The following is a 26146-nucleotide window of genomic DNA, read 5'->3' on the forward strand; positions in this document are numbered from 1 at the left end:
GGACCACGTTTCTGCCATCAGGGATATATGGTGGCCATTTAGTAAAAGCAATAATAGAGTTTAGCAGGTCAAAGATAAGCACAGTTCAAAGTATATTTGTGTAGCTTTATAGAGCCTGTATTGAATATCTTTTAACTGCCTCTTAGTGAGAAAATGTGTTGAAATGGGAAATTCAACACATCCTCTGAAATGATCCTACGCTCTGGATTTTCTATCTGCCATGCAATTATCATCTAAAACTGCATTTACCTGGTGGTTAACAGCTACACAAACTGTTTCTGAACATACCAGAGATCCGAAACCAACAGTCCAGAAGTGCTCATTGCGAACCTCCAGCACTCCGTCCAAAGTCGACACCTGATCGGACACAAAAAAGAACGATTAGCCGGTGACAGTCTGTCATAAACCTCAAATGTTTGTCTGTATGATTTTAAAAGCTGGTATAAAATATATCAAAACTCAACTTTATTCAAAGAACTAAAACAAAACAAAACAAAAAACCCTGCATCTAAAACTGTTTGTTCAGTACTGTATTTGGCTTTCTTCATGGCTCAGCTCACTTCTAACCGTTTTAGTTTCTACCTTTAAAGTAGTTTAACTGTGACTTGTGTGAATTATTTGAAGTCTCACAAAGGAAGTAATTTACGTTCTCTACATTTTAATTCCAGCCACAAATTCAGTGGTTCTGCAGTAAATTCATGCACACTTTAACACCACAAACCAAAATCTCTCTATAACAGGAACAGATTTCTTTTTATTGAGACATTTGATCATAAAGTTCCATGTCTGTGCCTCTAAAAAACAACATGCCCCGCTGAAGTAGTCTCTTTGTGCAGCGATACTCTGCTCACAGTGCTCCTGCAACTTTCTGAACTTCTTGATTGCACATCATGTTTATAACACCTTCTTAGTCTTTGCACGTGTTCCACAGATAAAAGGATAAAACTTGGCTTTTTTTGTTTTAAGAATCTTTTAACTCCATCAGACTGGATTCAATTTGTTTTTTAGGTTACTGCGTGAAGATTACTGCACGAGAAGAAGTCTTCGGGACCAATTCACTTTCTATTTGGAAATACAACACTCTCTTGAGGAGTGAAAACAAGGAACTGTGGCTTTTTTCCGCTTAATAAATTTATATCAGCAGGAAAATTCTGTCTCCGATTACATAAACAACCTTTTGACAACTTCACATCATGCAATATTTAAAATGTAATGCATTAAACATTTTACAAAATTTATGACAGAGGTTTCGTTAAATATTAGTGCAGATGTCACAGAAGCTGTGATAAACTCTGTTGTGAGTCTCACCTCTCTGAGCAGTTTGTCCAGCTGGCCGATGATGTGGGAGGGCGTGGTCTATGGATGACAGGAAGTAAAACAAGAAAAATCATACTACTGTAGGTGTCTTAATGTGAAATATGATCAAAAACATGCTGGTCTTTACCTGCAGCAGGACTTTGCCGCTGTAAACGCTCATGGGATACATGGTCCCGAAGGTCATGAGAGCGATAGCGACCGCCGATGCCGTGTCCACTGCGTTGTAGTTACTGAACACACAAAAAGCTCATTTAAAACCAGATGGTTCCAGATATGTGGTGCATAATAACTGACGGCTGCTTCGCCACGTTTACTTTTGACTGAGCGTTGAAATGAGCTGCGGTCCTGCTGCATTTTTAAGCAGATTTTGTAATCATTTTAATGTGGGCATTAAACTAAACTCGACTTAAAAACAATCTGACTAATTTTAAAGCTGTGCACCAACTTTGAATCGCTCTTTGGTAAATTTCGGACAGTAATTACACCAATAGATCTATTTATCGATCAGCTGTTCTGGAAGCTTTTCATCACGTCTGTACATACAGTACTGTTCAAAAGTTTGAGGTCACTTAGAAAAGTCCTAATTTTTGAAAGAAAAACTTTTTTTTTTCAAAGAAGATAACATTAAATTAATCAGAAATACAGTCTAGACATTGCTAATGTGGTTAATTCTAGCTGGAAATGATTGATTTCTAATGGAATATCTCCATAGGGGTACAGAGGAACATTTCCAGCAACCATCACTCCTGTGTTCTAATGCTACATTGTGTTAGCTAATGGTGCTGAAAGGCTCATTGATGATTAGAAAACCATTGTGCAGTTATGTTAACATGTGAATAAAAATGTGAGTTTTCAAGAAAAACACGAAATAGTCTGGGTGACTCCAAACTTTTGAATGGCAGTGTAAATATTAAGACTGGGACTTTAATGCATTAATTTCAATGAATCAATTAGAGAAAAAAAATGCATTTAATTGCACCTTTCTCAGTTCCCTAATTTCTGGTACATCTGTAACACTGATGAACACTCCAGCCCGATAGATGTCGGAAATGGACCTAGTCTGTTCTCCAGCCGTAAAGGAGATGCACAGGATGACCTGAGTAATATCAGTGCACAAAAAAGTTTGGTGTAAAGCGAAGGAAGACGAGACTGCATTGAGCTTGTTGGGAGGAAAGTTTTCCTTTTAAAAAATTCCCAATGGCAGCTTGGATAAAAGCGTGGTTGTGTGCAAATTGGGCAAGAAAGAGTTTTCTTATCACCGCAGCACTTCAAGCCAACGGTATCTCCTCAATACAAAACACGTTGTTGTTAGCACCAGAGCTAACGTCAGCTACGACAGTCCTGGTACTGGAAAATGGCGTAGCCATCCCATAATAGACCACTTTAGAAGACATTGAAAGTGCCTGAGCTTACAAAAAGTTAAAATGTTGAATATAACCGCTATAATTGACATCAACAACCATGGACATATTTGATATTTCTGAGTCAGGTCTTACAGCTTTTTGACAGTGAAAGTCTCACAAATACGATGACTATATTATTTATACTTAAACAGGCTCTGTTATTTTAGGGGGCTAAAAATCCCAAGAAACATCTTCTTTCTGGCATAATCTCCTTCAGTAAATACAGTCAGTGATTCATAAGCTGCTGGCACTTTTAATTAGGTATGTGATTTTGGGCATTTTTGTTCAAAAACAAAGGAGGAGGTTATCGTTTATCGTCTCTTTGTGGTCTCAGGATGTATAGTAAGTTCAGCACAGCTCAGGAGAGCTGAATTTGCAGCAGCAATCAAATGCTAAAAACTATCCGTTTGCTGGTAAATAGTGACTGATGATGGTGAATTTAGGGATTTGGAGCCAACACAGGGAGATTAATCCTTACTTGATTTCTATGAGCATGTAGGTGATGCAGAGCGACAGAGCTCCCGCCACGTTGATCAGGACAAACGGGTTCATGCGAGGCAGCAACACACTGTTGAGACCTGGAATGATGCCACACAAACTGTGCACACACAAACGAATAAACCAAAACAAACAGACAAGGGATTAGTGCACATGATCACCTCCAGATTTTCACACTAAACTAACTCCAAATGCTCTGCAGCTTCAGGACAGAAAAATGTAATTAAATGAAACACAATTCACTTTGAGCTTTCTTCAGTTTCCTTCACTCACTGTAACAAAGATTAACCTAAAAGACATTTATAATAAACAAATTAATAAAAACCAACAATAAAATGTGCAAAACATCAGAAAAAACACAGATTTATTTGTGATTATTCAATGAAAAATAAAGGAAAATGAGACAGTCTAGGCATAATGAACAGAATATACTGTAATCCTTCAAAAAATAACCTTTATTAACGTGCCGTGATCAAGTTGTTTATTTACCCCAATATGATCTGAATCATTTAATATAACATTTACCTAGATAACACACAGTTCAAGTATTTTAGATCATGTGTAGTACCTGGTTGTATATGGAATAAGATTACTGTCAAAAGTATTCATCCACGATTCTAACCATTCGTATTCGTAATGTTAAACATTTGTATGTTAATAAAAAATGTGTACACAAAATTCTGCTGTCATATGCATGAGTTTGATAAATTAAGGGTTAGGATTGTTTTTACGAGTATGAACCTAAAAGTTGTGAGTGCAACTCTAATTTCTACGACTACGAAGTCTTCCCTGTGAGGACGAATTCAAGTTTATGGGTACGAGTAGAAAAATACTGGAATGACGTCACATAGGTCACAGGGGAAGGTAATCGAACACAGATTGCTCCAAACGCGCATGCGCCATTTATAAAGAGTAGACGCCGGGTGGACCCGGTGGACCTACCGGGGCAGGTGACGCCTCACAGGTCAAGTAAATAACACATCCAACTTCTTGTAATTTATTTATTTCATGAAACTGTACTGTTTTAATTGATATACAGTTTATGGACGAAAGACGGTACTGCTTAGCTTGCACGCTAACGAGCCGGGCCGGTGACACATTAGCCTTCTAATGCAAGGAGGCTAATGAGGAGGCTAAGGAGGCTTAATAACAAAACAAACATAATTTGAGATTATGAATCGTGGCAATTGGCGTATGAATCAGCCCATTGTACAGCCTAAATTGCTGTAAATTAAGTCCAGTTTTAGTTCTTTGCAAACTCAGACACGTGCATTAGTTTAGTTTACAATGAATCTGGCGGAGTTCGGTAAAGTTGGAAAGATATTCACAGATTCGGACTTCCGGCATCAATAACTCATGAGATATATGTTGTCAAAACATGAACGATGCCTCTTTCAAATCGTTGTAAGGTAGACAATGTGCTACAAGGCCAATTTTATCAAAAGTCGCTGTATTTCAAGCTACAGAAATAACATTGGCGTCTATGAGCAGCCGGCGGTGCAACGAGTGAACAGGGACCGTCTGCAAATAGCAAAACCGCTGCAACAGCGAAAAGAGACACTACACATATATTCAATAACTTCACTGTAGAGCCACCAAAATCACTGGACCCATGAATGGGCTCTTGCTGGTCAAACTACAACTCTTGCTTTGGCGCTAAATTAAAAATCTGAATTTTAAGGAATTTTTATGTTTTGTATGATTATTTTATGAGTATTAAAATGGCACTTTTCTTCATGTATGTGGTATATTTTATATAACACACAGGAAAAATGGCATAAGGGCATAGTGTACTTGCTGTGACCTGTGCTGGTCAGACCGTCAGGTTTATTACCTCCAAGTATTGTCTGTACAGTCCTTAACTAGAAAAATATTACTCTCAGTTTAACATTATGGTATAAATGAATCAATTGACACTGAAACTTTGCAATAAAGTGTCTTATCGTCTTTCTTCTCAATCATCAGTACTTGAGGTGACAGTCTAAACAGTTTGTTTGGTATATTGGCGTTATCTGATACTCTTCTTTGGTAAGGATTGTAAATTCCATTACTATACAGAATTATGTGTTTGGACAAACAAGTACACTATGCCCTTATGCCATTTTTCCTGTGTGTTATATAAAATATACCACATACATGAAGAAAAGTGCCATTTTAATACTCATAAAATAATCATACAAAACATAAAAAATCCTTAAAATTCAATTTTTCATTTACACACGTGGACAAAATTGTTGGTACCCCTCAGTTAAAGAAGGAAAAACCCACAATTCTCACTGAAATCACTTGAAACTCACAAAAGTAACAATAAATAAAAATTTATTGAAAATTAAATAATCAAAAACAGCCATTACTTTTGAATTGTTGATTAACATAATTATTTAAAAAAACAAACTAATGAAAGAGGCCTGGACAAAAATGATGGTACCTCTATAAAAGATTGAAAACTATTTGACCAGAGTGACACGATTAACTCAGGTGTGTCATTTAATTGACATCACAGGTGTTTCCAAACTCATAATCAGTCAGTCTGCCTATTTAAAGGGAGACAAGTAGTCACCCTGCTGTTTGGTGAAAAGGTGTGTACCACACTGAACATGGACAACAGAAAGCGAAGGAGAGAATTGTCCCAGGACATCCGAAAAAAAATTATAGACAAACATCTTAAAGGTAAAGGCTATAAGACCATCTCTAAACAGCTTGAAGTTCCTGTGACAACAGTGGCTCATATTATTCAGAAGTTCAAGACCCACGGGACAGTAGCCAACCTCCCTGGACGTGGCCGCAAGAGGAAAATTGATGACAAATTGAAGAGACGGATCGTTGGAATTGTATCCAAAGAGCCCAGAGCAACCTCCAAAGAAATTAAAGGTGAACTCCAAGGCCAAGGTACATCAGTGTCAGATGGCACCATTCGTCGTTGTTTGAGCCAAAGTGGACTTCATGGGAGACGACCAAGGAGGACACCACTGCTGAAAAAAACTCATAAAAAAGCCAGACTGGAATTTGCAAAAATGCATGTTGACAAGCCACAAAGCTTCTGGGAGAATGTCCTTTGGACAGATGAGACCAAACTGGAGCTTTTTGGTAAGGCACATCAACTCTATGTTCATAGACTCAAAAACCAAGCATACGAAGAAAAGAACACTGTCCCTACGGTGAAACATGGAGGAGGCTCAGTAATGTTTTGGGGCTGCTTTGCTGCATCTGGCACAGGGTGTCTTGAAAGTGTGCAAGGTACGATGAAATCTGAAGACTATCAAGGCATTCTGGAGAGAAATGTGCTGCCTAGTGTCAGAAAGCTTGGTCTCAGTCGCAGGTCATGGGTCTTCCAACAGGACAACGATCCAAAACACACAGCCAAAAACACCCAAGAATGGCTGAGAGAAAAGCGTTGGACTATTCTAAAGTGGCCTTCTATGAGCCCAGATCTGAATCCCATTGAACATATGTGGAAGGAGCTGAAACATGCCATTTGGAGAAGACACCCATCAAACCTGAGACAACTGGAGCTGTTTGCTCATGAGGAGTGGGCCAAAATACCTGTTGACAGCTGCAGAACGCTCATTGACAAATACAGAAATCGTTTAATTGCAGTGATTGCCTCAAAAGGTTGTGCAACAAAATATTAAGTTATGGGTACCATCATTTTTGTCCAGCCCTATTTCATTAGTTTGTTTTTTTAAATAATTATGTTAATCAACAATTCAAAAGTGATGACTGATTTTGATTATTTAATTTTCAATAAATTTTTATTTATTGTTACTTTTGTGAGTTTCAAGTGATTTCAGTGAGAATTGTGGGTTTTTCCTTCTTTAACTGAGGGGTACCAACAATTTTGTCCACGTGTGTAGCACCAAACAAAGAGTTGTAGTTTGACCAGCCGCAGTCGATTCATGGCTCCAGTGATTTTAGTGGCTCTACAGGGTACAAGAGTAAAGTTACTGAATAAATGTGCAGCGTCTCTTTTCGCTGTTGCAGCGGTTTTGCTATTTGCAGACGGTCCCTGTTCACTCGTTGCACCGCCGGCTGCTCATAGACGCCAATGTTATTTCTGTAGCTTGAAATACAGCGACTTTTGATAAAATTGGCCTTGTAGCACATTGTCTACCTTACAACGATTTGAAAGAGGCATCGTTCATGTTTTGACAACATATATCTCATGAGTTATTGATGCCGGAAGTCCGAATCTGTGAATATCTTTCCAACTTTACCGAACTCCGCCAGATTCATTGTAAACTAAACTAATGCACGTGTCTGAGTTTGCAAAGAACTAAAACTGGACTTAATTTACAGCAATTTAGGCTGTACAATGGGCTGATTCATACGCCAATTGCCACGATTCATAATCTCAAATTATGTTTGTTTTGTTATTAAGCCTCCTTAGCCTCCTCATTAGCCTCCTTGCATTAGAAGGCTAATGTGTCACCGGCCCGGCTCGTTAGCGTGCAAGCTAAGCAGTACCGTCTTTCGTCCATAAACTGTATATCAATTAAAACAGTACAGTTTCATGAAATAAATAAATTACAAGAAGTTGGATGTGTTATTTACTTGACCTGTGAGGCGTCACCTGCCCCGGTAGGTCCACCCGGCGTCTACTCTTTATAAATGGCGCATGCGCGTTTGGAGCAATCTGTGTTCGATTACCTTCCCCTGTGACCTATGTGACGTCATTCCAGTATTTTTCTACTCGTACCCATAAACTTGAATTCGTCCTCACAGGGAAGACTTCGTAGTCGTAGAAATTAGAGTTGCACTCACAACTTTTAGGTTCATACTCGTAAAAACAATCCTAACCCTTAATTTATCAAACTCATGCATATGACAGCAGAATTTTGTGTACACATTTTTTATTAACATACAAACGTTTAACATTACGAATACGAATGGTTAGAATTGTGGATGAATACTTTTGACAGTAATCTTACTCCATAGTTGTACCTCTCACTGTTTATTACTGTAGCAGCCAAAAGAGGTAAGTAGTATCATGTTGGAAAGCAGAAAACACTGTGGGTGTTCATCTATTAAAGGGGCACCACGATAAAGTCTTGAGTGTGTGCTACTGACCTCTGATTAATTCATATCCCTCAATGGTATATACAATGGCTGCTACATCTGTCAACGTATCATGCATCTGCTGCATAGCAATTTCAGCGCATGCAAAATAAAAAAAAATAACTTGAATCTATCAAGAATATATTAACATTGTTGTGCATATTAAATAAATTTGTCAAGTTCAACAAAGTATCACTGTGAGGTTCTTGCAGATAATTATGTAGTTATGTACATAATTACCCTAATTTTCAAAAATGCATTTCATGTAGTATTTTGTTTGTTAGGTGACCTTGAATAAAGATCATGAAGCCTGATTAAATGTCTGAAGAATCAGCAACTGCAACTGAATTGTGTGTCATCAGTTCAGTATGTTTTCCACGAGGCAGCTGTCATAAAACCTGTTAACTTAGCGAGGTCTTTATCCGTCGAAAACTTAAATCTGCTTGCGCATTTTACTTTAATGAAGAAATAACCTAAAGCAAACCAAACTGTGATAACTACATTTGTCAGAAACTGTTTGTTAATAGAATAACCATCACAGATGTCTTGTTTTTCTGTTTTTTGATATTTCTTTCTTTGTTCTTTTTTTAATTAAATGAAAAAATTTGTAGATTTTTGAAAGAACATTTTCATACTTTTAAGACATTGTGCAGACAAAAATAATAAATTATGAAGACCTCTAAAACCTGAAGCTGGCCTTCAGGTTTGAAAGGTATGCTGTCTTTTCTTTTTTTTTTAATCTAATTGATAAAATGATCATTTATCGGGCAAAAACTGTAAAACCTCTTAACGGGTCTTGATGTAATCATCTGTGATGCGCCATTAAGTTGTGAAACTTCCCCAAATCTGAGCTTAAAATTGTGATATTTGATCAAATCACCTGGTTTCACATGCCTTTTTACAAAAAATTAATGTGACAAAAAAATTCAGAGACATTTACACAGAGCAGAGAGGAAGCATGCACGGGGAAAAAAAAGAAATATAATTAGTAACAGTGGTGTTGGTCGCACCTGTGGACACTTGACATGTTGATGTCTGGTCTTTATCGAATTTTGTAAGATTAAAAAAACAAATCTATTTTCATTTGTCTTTTTTATGATTTATGCCATTCATACTGTGTCATCCAGCACAAGATACAATTCTTTCTCCTTCTTCATGGTTGTTGTGTTTCCACTGAGGTGCAGGACTTTAGACTGCAGTGAAAAATGAACCACAGTGAGTCATAGATAGATATATTAAAACTGTTCTTCACTCAATTTCCCATTTCAACACATTTTCTCACAAAGAGGCAGTTAATGGGTATTCAATACAGGCTCTATATACCTACACAAATATATACTGACAGTCAATAGAAACTTTGAGGTAGAAATGTACGCAGAATTCTACTTGTAGAGGGGTTGTAATTATTGATTGTGGATTTACTGATGATCTAGTGCCCTGGTAGTTGAGATAATGATGAGTTGTCATTTTGTCATGATTCATTGCACATGGGTTGGTCACTTTGCAAAAGTGAACCAAATACACACTAAGCAATACTCAGTGAGTATCTGCACAATTTGAGAATGGGTTTTGAAGGCCTATATAAAGGCCCAAAAAAGGCCACCATTGTTAGTCCAGTGAACAGCATCATGCCGCGTCTATCACATGAACAACGTCTCCGGGCACTGGGTATGGTGGAGGCCGGTTTGAGCTACAGTGATGTAGCCAGGCGTATGGACTGTTCCCAACCCACAATCAGAAGTCTGATCCAAAGCATGCGCCGACGGATTGCTGCCTGCATCGAAGCAAATGGAGGCCATACTCGGTATTGACTGTTGTGACTTTGTGTTTGGCAAGTGCCGTTTTTCTTTTGTGAAATTCTTTATTTTGAAATCATTCTTGAAACTTTAGATTTTAGTTTCTGTATGCCAATATGCTAAACAAACGATTTATATGAAGAAAATCCAGTTTCGGGCTTCAAAATAAAAAATATGCTGAAAAATATGGTCTCAAAGTTTTTAATGACTGTCAGTGTATTATGAACTGTGCTCATCTTTGACCTGTTAAACTGTAGTATTGCTTTTACTATATGGGACAGAAGCAAATTTTGTGTCTTGATTTTGTCGTTTTCATCATCAGTTTTCCAAAAGAATGGGTAGAGCAAAGCTATACCCTCTCTTCTATGTTTCATATTTTCATAATGTTGTCAGCCTTTATTGAATGTTTCATTCTACCTCATGCAACTCTGTTCTGCATATTATCAGGATACGATAAATTCTTTGTACTGTTTTCCATCAGTAAGTTTGTCCTCTTGGTCAGCAGTGACAGCTAGCTAAATATCTAGCTTCCACTGCTGAGAACAAGCTAACATTAGCATGGATTAGCAACCCTGTTACTGTGATTAGAGTAGGGTTAGCAAACAACAAATAAAACATGGAATAAAAATGCTACCACTGATGTGGAAGCTGAGCCAATCAAACCTTTGACAGTTTATTACCAATTATTGATAAAAATGTAGCAGAAAACTGTAACAGAGAAGGTTTATTATTCAAAAATTTTGAAGCCCAAATGTCCTCCAATTTTGGGATGACCCTTGTACTGAAATTGCTGTGACATAAATCTGAATGCTGCCTGAGGACAAACAAACTGGACTCGATTTCTACCAGACAGCTGCAGCTTTTTCCTTTTACTTTGTGTTCATGGTAGAACTCCATCCTCCCTGATATAACAAAAATTTTATTGAATGCGATTTAATTTGAGCTGCACATCATTATTGATTACATTCAACAAAAATGCACGATGTCTGCTTTAGCTTTCAATGAGACAATAATATGGAGGCTGTTTTAGATTTGACAGAGTTAAAAGCAGATGTTCTAAGAATATTTTTTTTCCTGTGATTGAAACTAATAAAATAACATTTTCTGCCGTCTCCGAGTGCTGTTCGTCGTCCCCTCTGAGCTGCAGCTTTGCTCGGAGCTCAATCCTCCTGTGTTTATGTTTGTCTTTAGGATTAGGCCTTTAACCCGATCACACCATCATAATGGACTTTAGGGGACTTGAACTGGACTTGATGGGATCATTCCTGTTTTGCTTCGTGTTATGTTAGTCTAAGCTCCTGCACATCCTGCTTCGACAAAGTCCGGACAGTGAAGTAAAGTCTCACTTAATGCTGATCTTCTTTCAGAGGAAAATACTTTGAAATCTGTATATAGTTTGAGCTTCAACTGCAGATTTAGGACATAATACTGAGCGATCTCTGCTTGATTTTACCTTTGTTTTTGTTATAACCAATAAAATATCAGAAAATGCTCAAAAATGTCCATCATAATGATACAGTGTCTTCAGACTGTACTATATTTGGTCATTTCTCCTGACAAATCATCAACATTTACATCGACTGCTCTTTTCAGCTTTTAAAACCTGAACAGAGCACAGATTGCATTTTGGGTTACTGATAATCTATTCTATATTTACACTGATACATGTTTTCATTACTTGTTGAGGATTAGAGGCTGGAGTGAATTGAAAACAGTTTTAAAAGTATGAGCCACAGATAAATGACCAAAAGAGGAAAAAGTTAAGAGTAAATGTGACCGACCCCTTGTTTTAACTGGACAAACAAACAAGACCTGAAATCATTTCAATAAACAAGATTAACTGACTGATAAAATACTTTTAAAAATCCCTTTTAAGTAGAAACTAACTGGTTTAAACGTCTTAAATGTAAATATTTGCGAGCTTCCTTTGTCTTTTATGATAAACTTTTATTTATTTAGTTTTAGGCTGTTGCTTGGACAAAAAAAGCCACATAAATTCAACTAAATTGGACTATTTTCTGAATTTATAATGAAAACTATTGATGAAGATTCTTTTTTAATAAGTTATATTAATCAAATGAAGCTTAAAAAAATCTGCTGATCAATCGCTTTGTTGAAAATTTTTATCAAATGAGCCAGAAAATGAATGAATGAATGAATGAAAAGTTTATTTCGAACATTGATTAAAACAAAAAAGAAGAAAAAACAGAGAAAGAAAAAAAAGAAACAAATCAGCAATGTCCGAAAAGGAGTAGGAAGAAGTGTAAAACTAATAAAACTCCTACCCCCCCAAATGTTTTTGTTCTGTTTTTCTATTTTTTAAACTGATTTAAAAATGTTATATACATGTTGTTTCTATTGTATTAAATTTACAGCTGCAAATAATGCAACAACTCAAACCCTCAGAACAAGATCAGAATGCCAGATGTTTCACCTGATAAATGTAGAAGAAGAAAAATCTGACCATCATCGTCTGGTCTGCATAAACCTGTAACTATATTTGGGCTTCTACATGCTGCTAGTTCTCATCGGAACTTTTCTGTGCTTGGATTGTTTAGGAAATAAAAGTCTTGAGTTTGTCTCCAGAGAACTTGTGAGGCTAAGTAAACCTTTGGTGTGAACGGACGACACATCTGACACATTTTAAAGTAAACTGAAGACGATAAGTTGGATCCTGACGCTTTGTCACGTGTCGCTGGCTTCGACAACAGCTGCGTGCTCTGATGTCCGGGCTGAGAAGCAGATTTAATCAGGAGGACTTGACTGCTGTTAGTTTAATTGAACGAGGTCACTGAGGACACACATCAATAACTCCCCCGTCCATAAACTGAGACTAAACAGAGCCTGGGAGTGTTTTTAAAAAAAGGCTCGGCAGCTATATTTAACCACAGCGACCACGTACACTGTTCTTGTTCTACAAAACTGAAATATTCTGTAATCTAAAGAGAATATCTCATATTAAAAAAGATAAAATTCCATTTGATGGAGCAGAAATGATGTCTGAATGCTGATTAAAGAGCAGCCTCCATTTTTAGCCATTTTGTCTCACAGGTTCTTAATCCTGTCATCAGAGTTATGACCAGATTCAACCAAGAAAACAGGCTTCAAAGAGCTCAACACAGTAAAAACATCTTTCTCTAAATAGACCCGCAGTGTTTTGAAAAATTATCCAACCTTAAAGGGAAAATTAATCGTACTGCTTCGTTCTATTTGCAAAAATGAATTAATTACATGTGCATGTTAAAGAACAAGAGGCCAAAACTGTCAATAATAATGTAAATTATCTGTTTGTGTTTTTTTAATGTTTTATTTTATAACAATTGACTGTAAATTTATGCTGTCAGCAAAAAAATATTTTACAGATATTTGTCATTATTAAAAAAAACCCTATAGATGTATATTAATTATGAAACTTGGAAAATAAAGTTTGATTTTTACAGATTTTTATGTTAATTAAAACTAATAACTTATAAATATCACAGAAATAAATGTTTCAATTTATTAAATATTTGAAAAAAAATCCACAATGGGCCAAAACTGCACATGAATTAAAATATGTATTTTTTCTTTTACAAAATTTGGCAAAAAAATCTTAAGGAAAAATATGTGCAAAGTATTGAAAAATTGTAAAAACAAACAAACAAAAATAAATTAAAAATAAATAAACTGTTATTCTACAGATAAAAACTAATAATGAAATAATCAAATTCGTTAGTTAGTGCAACAAAGGCCAAAACTGTACATAAAAAATATCTGTAATTCTACAAATAGCTGTTTTTCTTCTTTTTCTTTTGGTTTTACAATGTGTTACCATAAAACTACAGTTTTAATGTATTTAAATCATTTAAAAATATGTTATTTTACAAAATATCTGCAGTTTTTGAATGTTAAAGTAGTAATCTATTCCTTTTTTCTTCATTATTATCTGGCAGATTTTATTTTTACACTGTTTTTTTTTACAGTGTATTTGTCCCATGTTGACTTAATTCCACTCACTGGCCTCTCTATGTAGGTAAATTTAACGCAATTTAATACATTTTCAAAAACATTTTTACATTTTCAGTTGAATTAAAGGCACAGTGTTGCTGTTAAACTGTACAGGTGAAGCTAATAAAGAGGCCACAGAGTGTAGATGACGAAGCTTTGACATTTTTGTAGCTGTAGGGAAAACTAGCTGGTCTCAAACAGTCATCTAATTCCCTAAAACCCAAACAGAGTCGACCCCCGTACGCCATCTGGGTAACACACCCGGCCCAGCATTCCTGGAACGCATTAACGGGTCAATGAATGCGTCTCCGGGCAGATTGGCCCGGCGCTGAGTGTCAGATTGAATTTCCAATACATCAAAGCGCTGTCACAAACATGGAGCGGAGCACAGAGGGGGAGTCAGCGCCGTGAGGTGTTTGTCATTAAATAATGTTTAGAAACAAAGAGTGACACGGATGTCAACACGTCATTAATGTCAAAATTGTCAGTCACATGTTGGCCACTGGCAAGATGTTCAAAAAGAAGAAGATGCCGAAGAAGGAGGAGGAGGAGAAGGAGGAGGTAATGACAAAGATAAAGAAGAAGGTAATGACAAAAAGATGGGAGAAGCAGAAGGAAATAATGACAAAAAAGATGGAGAAGGTAATGACAAAAAAGATGGAGGAGGTAATGACAAAAAGATGGAGGAGGTAATGACAAAAAAGACAAGAAGCAGAAGGTAATGACAAAAAAGATTAAGAAGAAGGTAATGACAAACAAGAAAAGCACTCAGAGTGCAGTACTCCACCAAGATTGTTCATTCCTCTATTTGTGAATTCAGAAATCACTAAATATGGAATCTGGCCATTTAATATAGCTCGACCCACAAACAAAATAACTAAATAAATAATTACCTTGTGTGAGCACAGGTATGTGCTGTGCATGCCTATGTTATGTACAGACACCAAATTGCGTGACCGAAATATGTAGCGGGTCGAGTGAATTGACGCAGGTAACTGACACAGTGTTCACTTGTCATGGTTACAGTGACGCCGCTATATCTCGCAATGGATCCAGACTATAAGCTGCATCACTGCTAAAATCTAATGAGGTGATCCTTTGTGTCATTTCTGACCTTCCCTGAAAATTCCACTGACATTTGTTTGTCTGTTTTTGAGTAATGTTGCAAATGGACAGACAGAGTCACAGACAAACGTATGCCGATCATCACATAACTACACCGTGTTCGGAGTAAAAAGATGCAGAAGAAGAAGGCAATGACAAAAAAAAGATGGAGAAGAAGAAGGTATTGACAAAATAGTGGAGAAGAGGAAGGAGAAGAAAGTAATGAAAAAGATGGAGAAAAAAAGAAGAACAGAAGGTAATGGCAAGAAAAGATGGAGAAGAAGAAGGAGAAGAAGAATCAGGAGGATGAATTGTGTCGTGCTAGAAGAACCATCAGCAGCTCCATTCATGCGTTTCCTCTGAAAACATGGTGAAGGTCGGCGTTAAGAGTCTGAAGTGGACAGTCGGTGTCACCTCGGTCTGATCCTGCAGACGGTGAATAATGGAAACACTGCTGGGACCAGATGACGGAGCTGCACTGATGTTTGTGGGATACGTGAGCACATGTTGTGATTCACTGCAGGACGCTGTGTGTTCATATCAAAGCCACAGAGTCCAAAACTGAGCAGTGATTCACAGCAGTGCAGCCGCTGGGTTCTCCTCCACACATTTATCATGCTTTTTTCTTTCTATCCCTGCAGGATCCTTTGATTCATGCAGAAAATGAGGCTTCATGTTTAGTTCTGCTGCAGCGACATCCTCCTCCTACGAATCTTCACCGCATGAGGCTTCAGGTTTTACAGATTTGTCGACATAATCTTAGTTTAGAAGACGTGCAAATAGAAAAACATTTTGTTGAAGACAGGAATTATTTTCTTAACTTTCTTGGTCTTAAACTTGCTGGCAGATTTGACATTGCCAAAATGATGACATTATCAGATTCAGACACAATAAAAAAGAACTGAATTGATCATGTTTGGCTTTTGGTTTCATCATGACAATTAATCAGAATTAACCCGATTTGAACTCACAATTGTGGTATTTTAATACCACTGTATTTTCATGTAAAAATTTGTCATAAATGAACCATATGCACTAACCACGGTCTATAAAAAAATTAAATATTCTGTGCTCTGTGGTTCAAAAGTAAAGTCATGTGACAAAAATTTATGTTCAGAGTCAGAAAACTGGAAAATCAGGAAAGATTCACTTGAGCATGCCATTCTGTTGGAAAACTCAAATCTAAGCTTACAAATAATGTAATTTCATCAAAATCACTTTATTTTACATGTTTTATTAAAGAATTCTGCAAAAATGAACCATTTGGCATGAAGCAAATCCTGTAAAAGTTAGAAAATGTGACGTCAACAGTGACTCAGTTGCAACTGAGCGACTTGTCGGTTGAACTGCAAGCAGTGTTTAAACAGAGCAGATAGGAGACTAGCATGAAAACAAATAAGAAACGTAAGTATGAATACATCTATAGTATGTAGAGCCACTATTTATTTTTTCTAGCGTTCGAAAATGCTGTTCATGTTGCTTCTAGTTTTTTTTAATTCTTGTAAAATAAAAAGAAAAGAAACCATAAGAAAAAAAAATCTAAGAAATTCCCCTTTTACATTGTCACTTTTTATGATTTATGTCATAAGTGTGTCATTCTGCACCGAAGACATTTTTGAGTTTTCTCTACTTCTGTTTCTTGTTGTTCTGTTTCCATAGATGTTCAGGACTTTATATTTTAGTGGAAAATGAGTGCACAGAGAGTAACAATGTCACAGGAAACTATTTGAGGTTGAGTGTTCGACATAAAAACACAACGAAACTACGTACTTCTTTGAACAGAGAGCCTTAAAAATGTGCAGAAAATGATCAATGATGAACAAACATAAACCAGAAGAGGATAAAAATGATGCGAGAAATGCAAAACAGAGAAATCTCAAGTGAGAAAGAGATGACTGAAAGACAAGGAGGAGACGCTGAAAGACGAGGCTGAAGCCGACAATCCCAGCGATCCCATAATCCCTGCTGATGCATTGATATAATTTGACGTGTGACCCTGTGTGTGCATGTGTGTGCACATCCCGTCCCACACACAGCAGATTACAGCAACATACAAACAAACACTAGATACTAGATGACAACATCATGATTTTAACACTTAGTTGATTACTTGATTACTCTAAAATGCCCGTAGGTGTGAATGTGAGTGTGATTGTTTGTCTGTATATGTAGCCCTGTGACAGACTGGCGACCTGTCCAGGGTGTCCCCTGCCTTCGCCCGAGTCAGCTGGGATAGGCTTCAGCACCCCCCGCGACCCTAGTGAGGATAAAGCGGTGTATAGAGAATGGATGGATGGATGGATGGTTGCAGAGTTGACATCTTAAAGAGACGCACTGAGGTCTTTAGGAATCATTTGGGTCATGTGACAGCTAAACACATCCTTCTTTAAGGTGGCTTTACAAACTACACAAACAACATAATCATTGATTTGGAATTATACTGCCCGGCCAAATAAAAAAGTCGCACACTCTAATAATTTGTTTCAATAAGCTTCTGTCTGTCCAGAGTTGTATTCTTTTTTTCACCAGGATCTTATACTGATGATGGCAGAGTCGGACTGATATGCAAAGTCTTCTCCATTACATCCCAAAGTTTCTCAATGGGGCTGAGGTCTGGACTCTGTGGAGGTCGATCCATGTGACAAAATGATGTCTCAGGCTTCTTGATCCACTCATTTATAATGTGAACACCATGAATCCTGGCATCATCATCTTGGAACATGTCCATGCCATCAGGGAAGAAAAACTCCATTGATATAAAAACCTGGTCATTGAGTATATTCAGGTAGTCAGCTGACCTCATTCTTTGGGAACATCACGCTGCTGAACCTGATCAACCCCAGATCAGAACCCTAACCCCCACAGGCTGGGAGGCACTAGCCATGATGAGTGCATCATTTCATCTGCATCTCTTCTTACTCTGATGACCCCACCACTTTGAAACATGGCAAATCTGGACCCATCAGATCACATGACCGACCACATTTACTGATCAAAGATAATGGTTTACTACTGTCCTTCAGGTTTTAATAATGCGTTGGATGGTTCTTAACCTGATTTTAGTAGTTTCAGAAATCTCCTTAGTTGCTTTCTTTGCTTGATACAGACCAATAATTCAACCCTTTTGAGACAGATTAACATTCTTTCTACGACCACAGGATATGTCTTCCAACATGGTTGTTAAACAGAAGCTCCTCACTGCATCAGCTAGGGTGAAACAAGTTGTTGCAGTTGAAACATATTCATCACAGCAGTAATTATCAAATGGAAGGCTCTTACCTATTTACTTAGTTAAATCCAGGCGGTGACTTATTTTTTGGCCAGGCAGTGTATGTTCATTTATGTACATTTTTATAGCTCCTTATGAATATATATTGGTTTTATTTGTACTGTAGCGGGAGAACAGCATTTTATTTTTTATGCATGCAAATACACAAGAATTGATAATAAACAAATCTTGGAAGTTGTATTTCCATGTAGGGGTGAATTTACAGTCAAACCTCTATTAAGTGTTCCACTGAGTCAATATTCATAATTATCATTCATTTTTTGTGAGCAATTTTCAATAAACACCTGGTGAAAAAAGGTTTTACTTTAATTGAACCTCTTTAACCTGTTCATGAAAAAGCAGAAGTAATAACTTTCATGTGTCATAACAATTAAAAACATAAATCAACATACACACATAAGCTAATTATTACAACTGTTAACCTGTGTTTGGTATCACAGCTGAAAAATTGATCATGATAAAATGCTTCACGTCACAAAATCAACAATTAGTGATAATTTTTTATTTATCCTCAATAAAGACTTGGTGAAAAGGATTTGATTTGAACCACTTCAGACTGTTTATCATGGGCAATCATTTCAATGTGACATAACAATTAAAAACACTTTAATAACTCGGTTCTTAACTATTAGTTCTTAATTATTTAGGATTACATTAACATAATAATAGAGTGGAAACCCCCCATAATTCCAACAGATCTATGTGTTTTGTTATTTTCTGCTGGTCTCATAGTGATGAATTAATGCACTGATCATTTAAACGACTCAGTTACATATTAAATCTCCTCAAAACCAACATTTATGTCTATAAAGTGGAATCCAAAAATGAAAAAAAGGCAAAAAAAAATTTAAAAATCAAACAAACAAACAAAAAAACATTTTAGGTGTATTTGGAACCATTTTGAAACTCCAGAACTCTAATCAGGCGAACAAACAATGTTTTTGTTTTTGTTATACAACTTGTCATGAAAGTTCTATGAAAATAACTTTTCCATTTTTGTGATCAAGTATTTCAAATTATTAAGTATTCTGTGTGTTTAGTTCTGCACTATTGTGACATGCAGCTACACGTGGTTCAGAAATATATCTAGTTAACTTCTGCATTGTCAATGTTTTTGTTCATTTGTTCCCAAAGATGGGATATTTCTTGTTTAAATTCGACCATAATAGAGCTTATTAGATCTACTTGTTTACTATTGCAGATTCTGAATCAATGCCAAAATGAAGAAATACAGTGACAAGTTCAAGTTTTTATCTTTAATAGTTTCTGAGATACTGGTGTTCAAACAGCCTCAAATGTCAAACGTGGGACGACTGACAATTAAAAAATAAATGATCTCAAAAAATACATGATATATCAAGCTAAAATTCCACAAACATCTATATAAATACCTAGATTATATGTTCTAAAATTATTAGGCAAATCTGAGATACTGTCATCCAAACACAACCCTAAATTTAAAAAGTGGGTCAACTGGCAAACTAAAATAATCTCAGAAAATATTTGAAATATCAAGCTGAAGTTTCACAAATATTTTAGTCAGTAACAAAATTGTATGCCATCAGAGATGATCAAGCAGAGATTCTACTGTGATTTAAGATGATAGATATAAGCTGGACTGGTCCGATGAAGCAATTTTAACTGGTAAATAATCCCAGACTGGTTAATCCAGAGCACAGAGCAAGGAAAGCTTTGCCGTATAACATTCTGCGGATGGCAGTTAGTTTTTGTCCTAAAAAACTGATAGAAATGTCATCATCTAAAGTAATATCTTCAGGAAGAAACAGCAAAAAACACAGAATGGTTACATGAGGACGTTTTAGATTCTTCTTGTACTAAATTCAACTAGAAGAAATGGGATTTGATTCAAACAATCCAAATCTGCTAAATCTGTCTTTCAAGTCACATTATCAAACATCTATTTGTCCAATTTGGCAGATTCTGAATCAATGTCAAGAGAAAAAAAGTGAAAAGTTCAGATTTTTATCTTTAATAGTTCCTGAGATATTGCTGCTCAAACTGCCTCAAATTTAAAAAGTGGGACAACTGGCAATTAAAAAGTTAAATTAGCTTGGAAAATATTTGAAATATCAAGCTAAAGTTTCACAAATACTGATGTAGATATCTATATGTTATGCAATAACAGTTTTAGTTTTATTATAATGTCGTGTGGATGGCAGTTTTTGGCAAATAAAAAATTGATGGAAATGTGGTCATCTGAACTAATATCTTTAGGAATAAACAACAAAAAGCACAGAACAGTTACATGAGGATATTTTAGATTCTTGTGGTACTACGGGATTTGATTTGAACAATCCAAATCTGACAAATCTTTCTGTCAAGTGTCCTACTAGTTGAGATTCACTTGTTAAATACTGCAGAGTCTGAATCAGTGTCAAGATAAAAAACTGTGAAAAGTTCCAACTTTTTTTTTTTATCTTTAATAATTCCTGAGACATTGTTGTTCAAACATTGTCAAATTTCAAAAGTGGGTCAACTGATAATAGTCTTTTTGTTTTAAAATCTTTAAAAGTATCTAAAGTAATATCTTCAGTGACAAACCGCACAAAACAACAGTTCTGTGAGGATATTTTAGATTCTTCTTGGACTTATCCTATACTTATCTTGTACTCCTGTACTTTTAAATTGCTCCTTGGGAACAAATAAAGTTATTTAAATTGAATTGAATTATTACATTCAACTAGAAGAAGCAGGATTTGATTCAAGCAATCTAAATCTGTTAAATCTTTCTTCCTCTGTCACTTTTTCTGAATTTGTGCCCGAGTTCTCCCTGATGGCAGCTTCCACAGACTCACTGAGCTCCGGTTTGTGGCTGGTGAGGCTGACAGAGCAGCAGGCTTTATGTAACCTAGTTGGCCCCAGACCCTGCTGGGGTTAAGTGGGGACGAGCCATTACAACACAGGCAGCAGCAACACACTCACTCACTCACACACACATTTGAGCAGCAACACATATACACACACACACACACACACACACACACACATTGGAGCAGCAACACATACACACACACAGTCAGAGTGGAAACTAGGCTGGGACGTCCTGTTCACTTCTGCCCTCTCAGCCAATCACGGCTCAGTTCTGCTGCACAACTCTCCAGGCTGTCGCCCCGAGTAACTCGCACCGACGGAGCTGCTGACGCCGAGTGTGTGTGCGTGTGCGTGTGTGTGTGTGTGTGTGTACATTATATAGTTCAGATGTGGGATCGAGCAGTGGGATGTAATATTCATCACAACACCGAGCAGCCGGCTGCTGCACAGTCACTCAATATGTCACTATGGTAACGCACAGGAAGATGTATAGGAGTCCTGGACGTGACAGACATGATCTAACGACGTGTCCGCCGTTCATAATCTCGTGATGTAATTGTGAAAGCACCGTTTAGTTCATGTCTATATTGTGTAATCTGATGTAAGAAAGAATAAGACTTCTAGGACACACATGTTCCTGTACAGACGTATTTAACCCACTGAACTCCAGTATGGTTTTTTCTCACTGTGGGCTCATTTTTCTCTGAAATCTAAAGTCCTGGAACAACTCAACTATGGTTAGAAGCAGAGAGAACTAAGAAATGTCTTCTGTGCACTACCACATATCCAGACAAAAGGGGTTAGATAATTGATTTACTTTATCTCAGTCTTTAAAATACACAAGTCTATGTTTAAATTAGGACAAGTCCGTGTGAACTGATGTTTCTTGCTGATTAAAATAATAAAATAGAGCAAAAATAGTCTCATTTTACTGTCAAATTTTGTAAAATGATTCATTTTTATTAAAAAAGTATTAAAGTATCAATTACAGTTCTTATTTTTTTTTATCATGGCCAACATGTAAATTCATATTTTTTTCCCGTTATTTTACTTATTTGTAATTTAACAAAACGAAGCAAATCTGTACAATAAAAGCATACTGAAAAAAAGAAGCTAAAACTGTCAAAACAGTAGAAGTTCTTTTATTTCTTTTGTGAAAGTTAAAAAAAAATACAATTAATATGTAAAAGAATTTTCCAAGTGTGCACAAGTATTATCACTTCAAGAAAAAAATGGGGCTACTAAAAATATTTTACTATTTGTAAACTAAAGGTTGAATTCAGACGTGTCTTCTGTGTGGTATGACATGTCAACAATGAATAGCAGTTAAATAAATGATTGTACTATTTTTTAACCTTTAATAGACACTTGTTTCAAATTATTGCAAATATGTGTAAAATGAATTTTTTTCTGATTTAAATACAGCATATATCTTACACTCAAATGTACTATTTAGAAAAATACTGACTGTTTATATTCTGTTTTCCCCTGTTTTTTTTAATATATATAGTTTTTTTCATGTAAATCAATCATTTTTTCTGGAATTTACTTGTAGAAAAAAAGCACTTAAAACGGTTAAAAAGCTGAAAAAGTTGAATTTCATTTCATTATTTTTATTTCAATAATGTAGAAATCCTGCAATCAATACGAAAAACATTCCAAGCGTCTACAAGTGTTATCAGCCCTGGATGAATGATAGCTACACATGCTATGGATATTTTATGTATTACTTGGCAATGAAATTTGCGCTTTTATTATGTGGCTTAATCCATCCATCTATCGATTCTCTATACACCGCTTTATCCTCACTAGGGTCACGGGGGGTGCTGGAGCCTATCCCAGCTGACTCGGGCGAAGGCAGGGGACACCCTGGACAATTAGTCTGTCACAGGGCTACATATACAGACAATCACTCACATTCACACCTACGGGCAATTTAGAGTAATCAATTAACCTCAGCATATTTTTGGACTGTGGGAGGAAGCCAGAGTACCCGGAGAAAACCCACGCATGCACAGGGAGAACATGCAAACTCTATGCAGAAAGATCCCAGGCTCAGGCCGGGATTTGAACCGGGGATCTTCTTGCTGCAAGGCGAAAGTGCTACTGTGCAGAAAGTGCCACTGTGCAGAATGTGCCACTGTGCAGAATGTGCCACTGTGCAGAATGTGCCACTGTGCAGCCCATGGCTTAATTCAGTTCAATTCAAATATATTTATATTGCGCCAATTACAATTCAGATTGTCTCCGGACGCTTTACAGAAACCAAATGGCTTAGAATAACGGCAGTTTGCATCTGATGTACGTAAATTAAACTATCAAACTTTTCTTCTTGCCATTCATGAATTGCCAGGATTTATCACTATTGTCCAATAATTGCTCTCTTTCTGATTTTTTACGACTCAAAAGAGCACTTATTGATAAATTTATAGTGACTTTTCGGACAAACTTCAGCAACTTTCCATTGGAAGAATTATGATTAAGAAATCCAAGACTGAAACATACAGTAACATATTGTATTTCTGTACTGCAGTTTCTTAGTGTAACAATCACGAATGCAGAGACATTTATATTCAAACTGTATTTATTACTCTGAGTTTTTGTGAGTTCTTAAAGTGTTTCCAAGGTTGTTTCACCCCGACAGGGAAAGAATCCTGCAGGAAAAACGTCGGCAGCTCTTTGGAGAAACACTTTGCATTGACAGAATTTAATATTCTGGTGCAAAGTATCGTCTTCCAGCCACAAATATCAGGTAACCAGAAACTGTCGGCAGAGGAACATTTAGCTCCCAGAAACAAAGACTCACATCTGCACTGCAGCAGGACAGAGGACAGAAACCCAACAAGAGACACTGGAACTAACCAAATCCCAAACCAGTTAATTTTTAGAACACTTTTGATCTACGATTTTTAATTTGCTTGATATCTGTCAAGCACAAATTAAAGCATAGATATTTATATAGATTGTTTAGCTATTTTTTTTTTTAGATGTATCAAGAAATTGTGATATATATTTGGAGAATCGCTTTGAAACTACATGACTGTACTTGGATCAGGCTATCTGGCAATATTTTTGTTTTCGTGGTTCAACTCATCAAATCTGCTCAATCAGTTATAAAAGTTTTAAATTTTTCTTTTCACAAAGTATTTCATATTAAAAAGTGCTCCACATGTTTGCAGCTACATGTTTTTTAGAAAAAAATATCACTATTTAACTGCTGTATTTTCATTGTTTTTGTTATTGTGGCTCACAAAGTTGGGACTTTTCACGTTTTTTGTCAACATTTCATCTCAGCCATATCAAAGACTATTTGATCTATTTATCCAATATTGCAGATTCTGAATCACTAACATAGTGGGGAAAAACATAAAAAATTTAAACTTTTCATCTTTAATATTTTCTCAAATTTTGTCGACAAAAACGCAAAAAAAAAAATGCTGAAAGTGGGTCACCTTGAAACAAAAAAGATTTGAATATATTAATCTAAAATATCACTAATAGCATTTTAAATATTCAGAGCTAATGATAAAAAAATGTTTTGAGCAGATCTGAGATACTGGATGAGAAGAATCCTTTTTGTTTTGAGATAGAAAAATCAAATATTAAAGTTAATCAATAAGAACCCTAAGAACTAAAAGTTGAGTGACACTGATACAAATAATGTGTTTAATTGTGTGTGTGACTGTATTCTTTAGAAAACAACAAGAAAAATGATCTTCCAGCTGTTTCTGAGAAGCTCAATCAATGAACCAATCGTTTCCCTACAGCCATCTTTAAGCCCCGCCCACTGACCTAAGATGACCTTTGACCTCAGAGGAAGCCATATGTACCTGTGTAAACACATGTGGACTGCAGCTGTATAATACTGGAAAAAACACAGAGATATCCCCATTTTTCTACGACACATATACTACGATATGAAAACATAAACAAGAATTTTCGCCAGATGACTTCAACAACTATTTCGATAAAAATATTAATTGTACAATAATTAACTGAATGAAATGTACATGCATAGATAATTTCAATCATAATAATGATTTTAAAATGACAAAATTTGTTAGCTGAACAGACTTTTTACTATGAAGACTTTCACAGTAAATTAAAAAAAAATCCCAGAAAAAAACCTGAAAATCTGACAGCAAACATGGTGGAATATTTTTATGTTTAAAAACTGTACAAACAGGGACAATAATGGGGATAAAGATGCAAAATAATAGAATTTTTTGCAGATTTGAACAGAATGAAACTGTGGAATTTTACAGCCTCAGCATTGTTGTGAAGCATGGAGGTATGAGATCCCAGAATCAGCCACAAAGGGGAGACTCTGACAGAACAACAGCTAAATAAGGGAACATTGTGATATTATAACTGTGATTTAGGATCAGATTATGCCATAACCTAATGAATGTGTTTGATCTAACCAAGTGTCTATTTCTTACATTCTTTAATGTTGAAACAGTGTAGAAGTCAGAACAGCAGCTCACTGTGAAAACTGATGTTTTTGATAGATTTGACTAAAAAGAGGAACTTATGCTTTATGAAATGGGAATGCTTTTAAGAGTTTTGATTACTATGAAACTGAGGTGTTTTAGAAAGAGTTTTGACTACTGTTATGAGGTGAGAAGTCATGAGTTAAGTGAACTAGGGTCCAGTGTTCACCGTAAAGATTAAACTCAGAATAGATTGTTTTTTTTAATAAGTCTGTACACATTGTCCAAAAGATTGCACAATGGGATGCCAACGACAGTTAGAGGCTGACATCCGCTTTTCCATTTCCTGATCAGGAGCCTGTGCTGAGTTGCAGACAGGAGAGATCAGGGGGGGCAAGATGGGCTGTCTGGACAGTCCAAAACAGACAGTTT

General features: G+C 36.3%; 1 protein-coding gene across 3 annotated transcripts in view; it reads right to left on the bottom strand.

The window, feature by feature from the left end:
• Positions 1-26146, bottom strand: part of slc30a6 (solute carrier family 30 member 6) — a 580472-nt gene that overhangs the window by 463585 nt on the left and 90741 nt on the right. For all 3 annotated transcript variants that reach the window (XR_007947027.1, XR_007947026.1, XM_051959637.1), the window contains exons 11-14: positions 3199-3318; positions 1445-1547; positions 1309-1356; positions 289-357 (exon numbers count right to left, since the gene is read on the bottom strand). Coding sequence is in view for 1 of the 3 variants with exons in the window: in XM_051959637.1 (XP_051815597.1) it covers positions 289-357; positions 1309-1356; positions 1445-1547; positions 3199-3318 (340 nt within the window). In the remaining 2 variants the exon portion in view is untranslated. The remainder of the gene's footprint in view (positions 1-288; positions 358-1308; positions 1357-1444; positions 1548-3198; positions 3319-26146) is intronic.

This window comes from Acanthochromis polyacanthus, chromosome 15 (genome assembly GCF_021347895.1).
Source record: "Acanthochromis polyacanthus isolate Apoly-LR-REF ecotype Palm Island chromosome 15, KAUST_Apoly_ChrSc, whole genome shotgun sequence".
Classification (NCBI taxonomy): domain Eukaryota; kingdom Metazoa; phylum Chordata; class Actinopteri; family Pomacentridae; genus Acanthochromis; species Acanthochromis polyacanthus.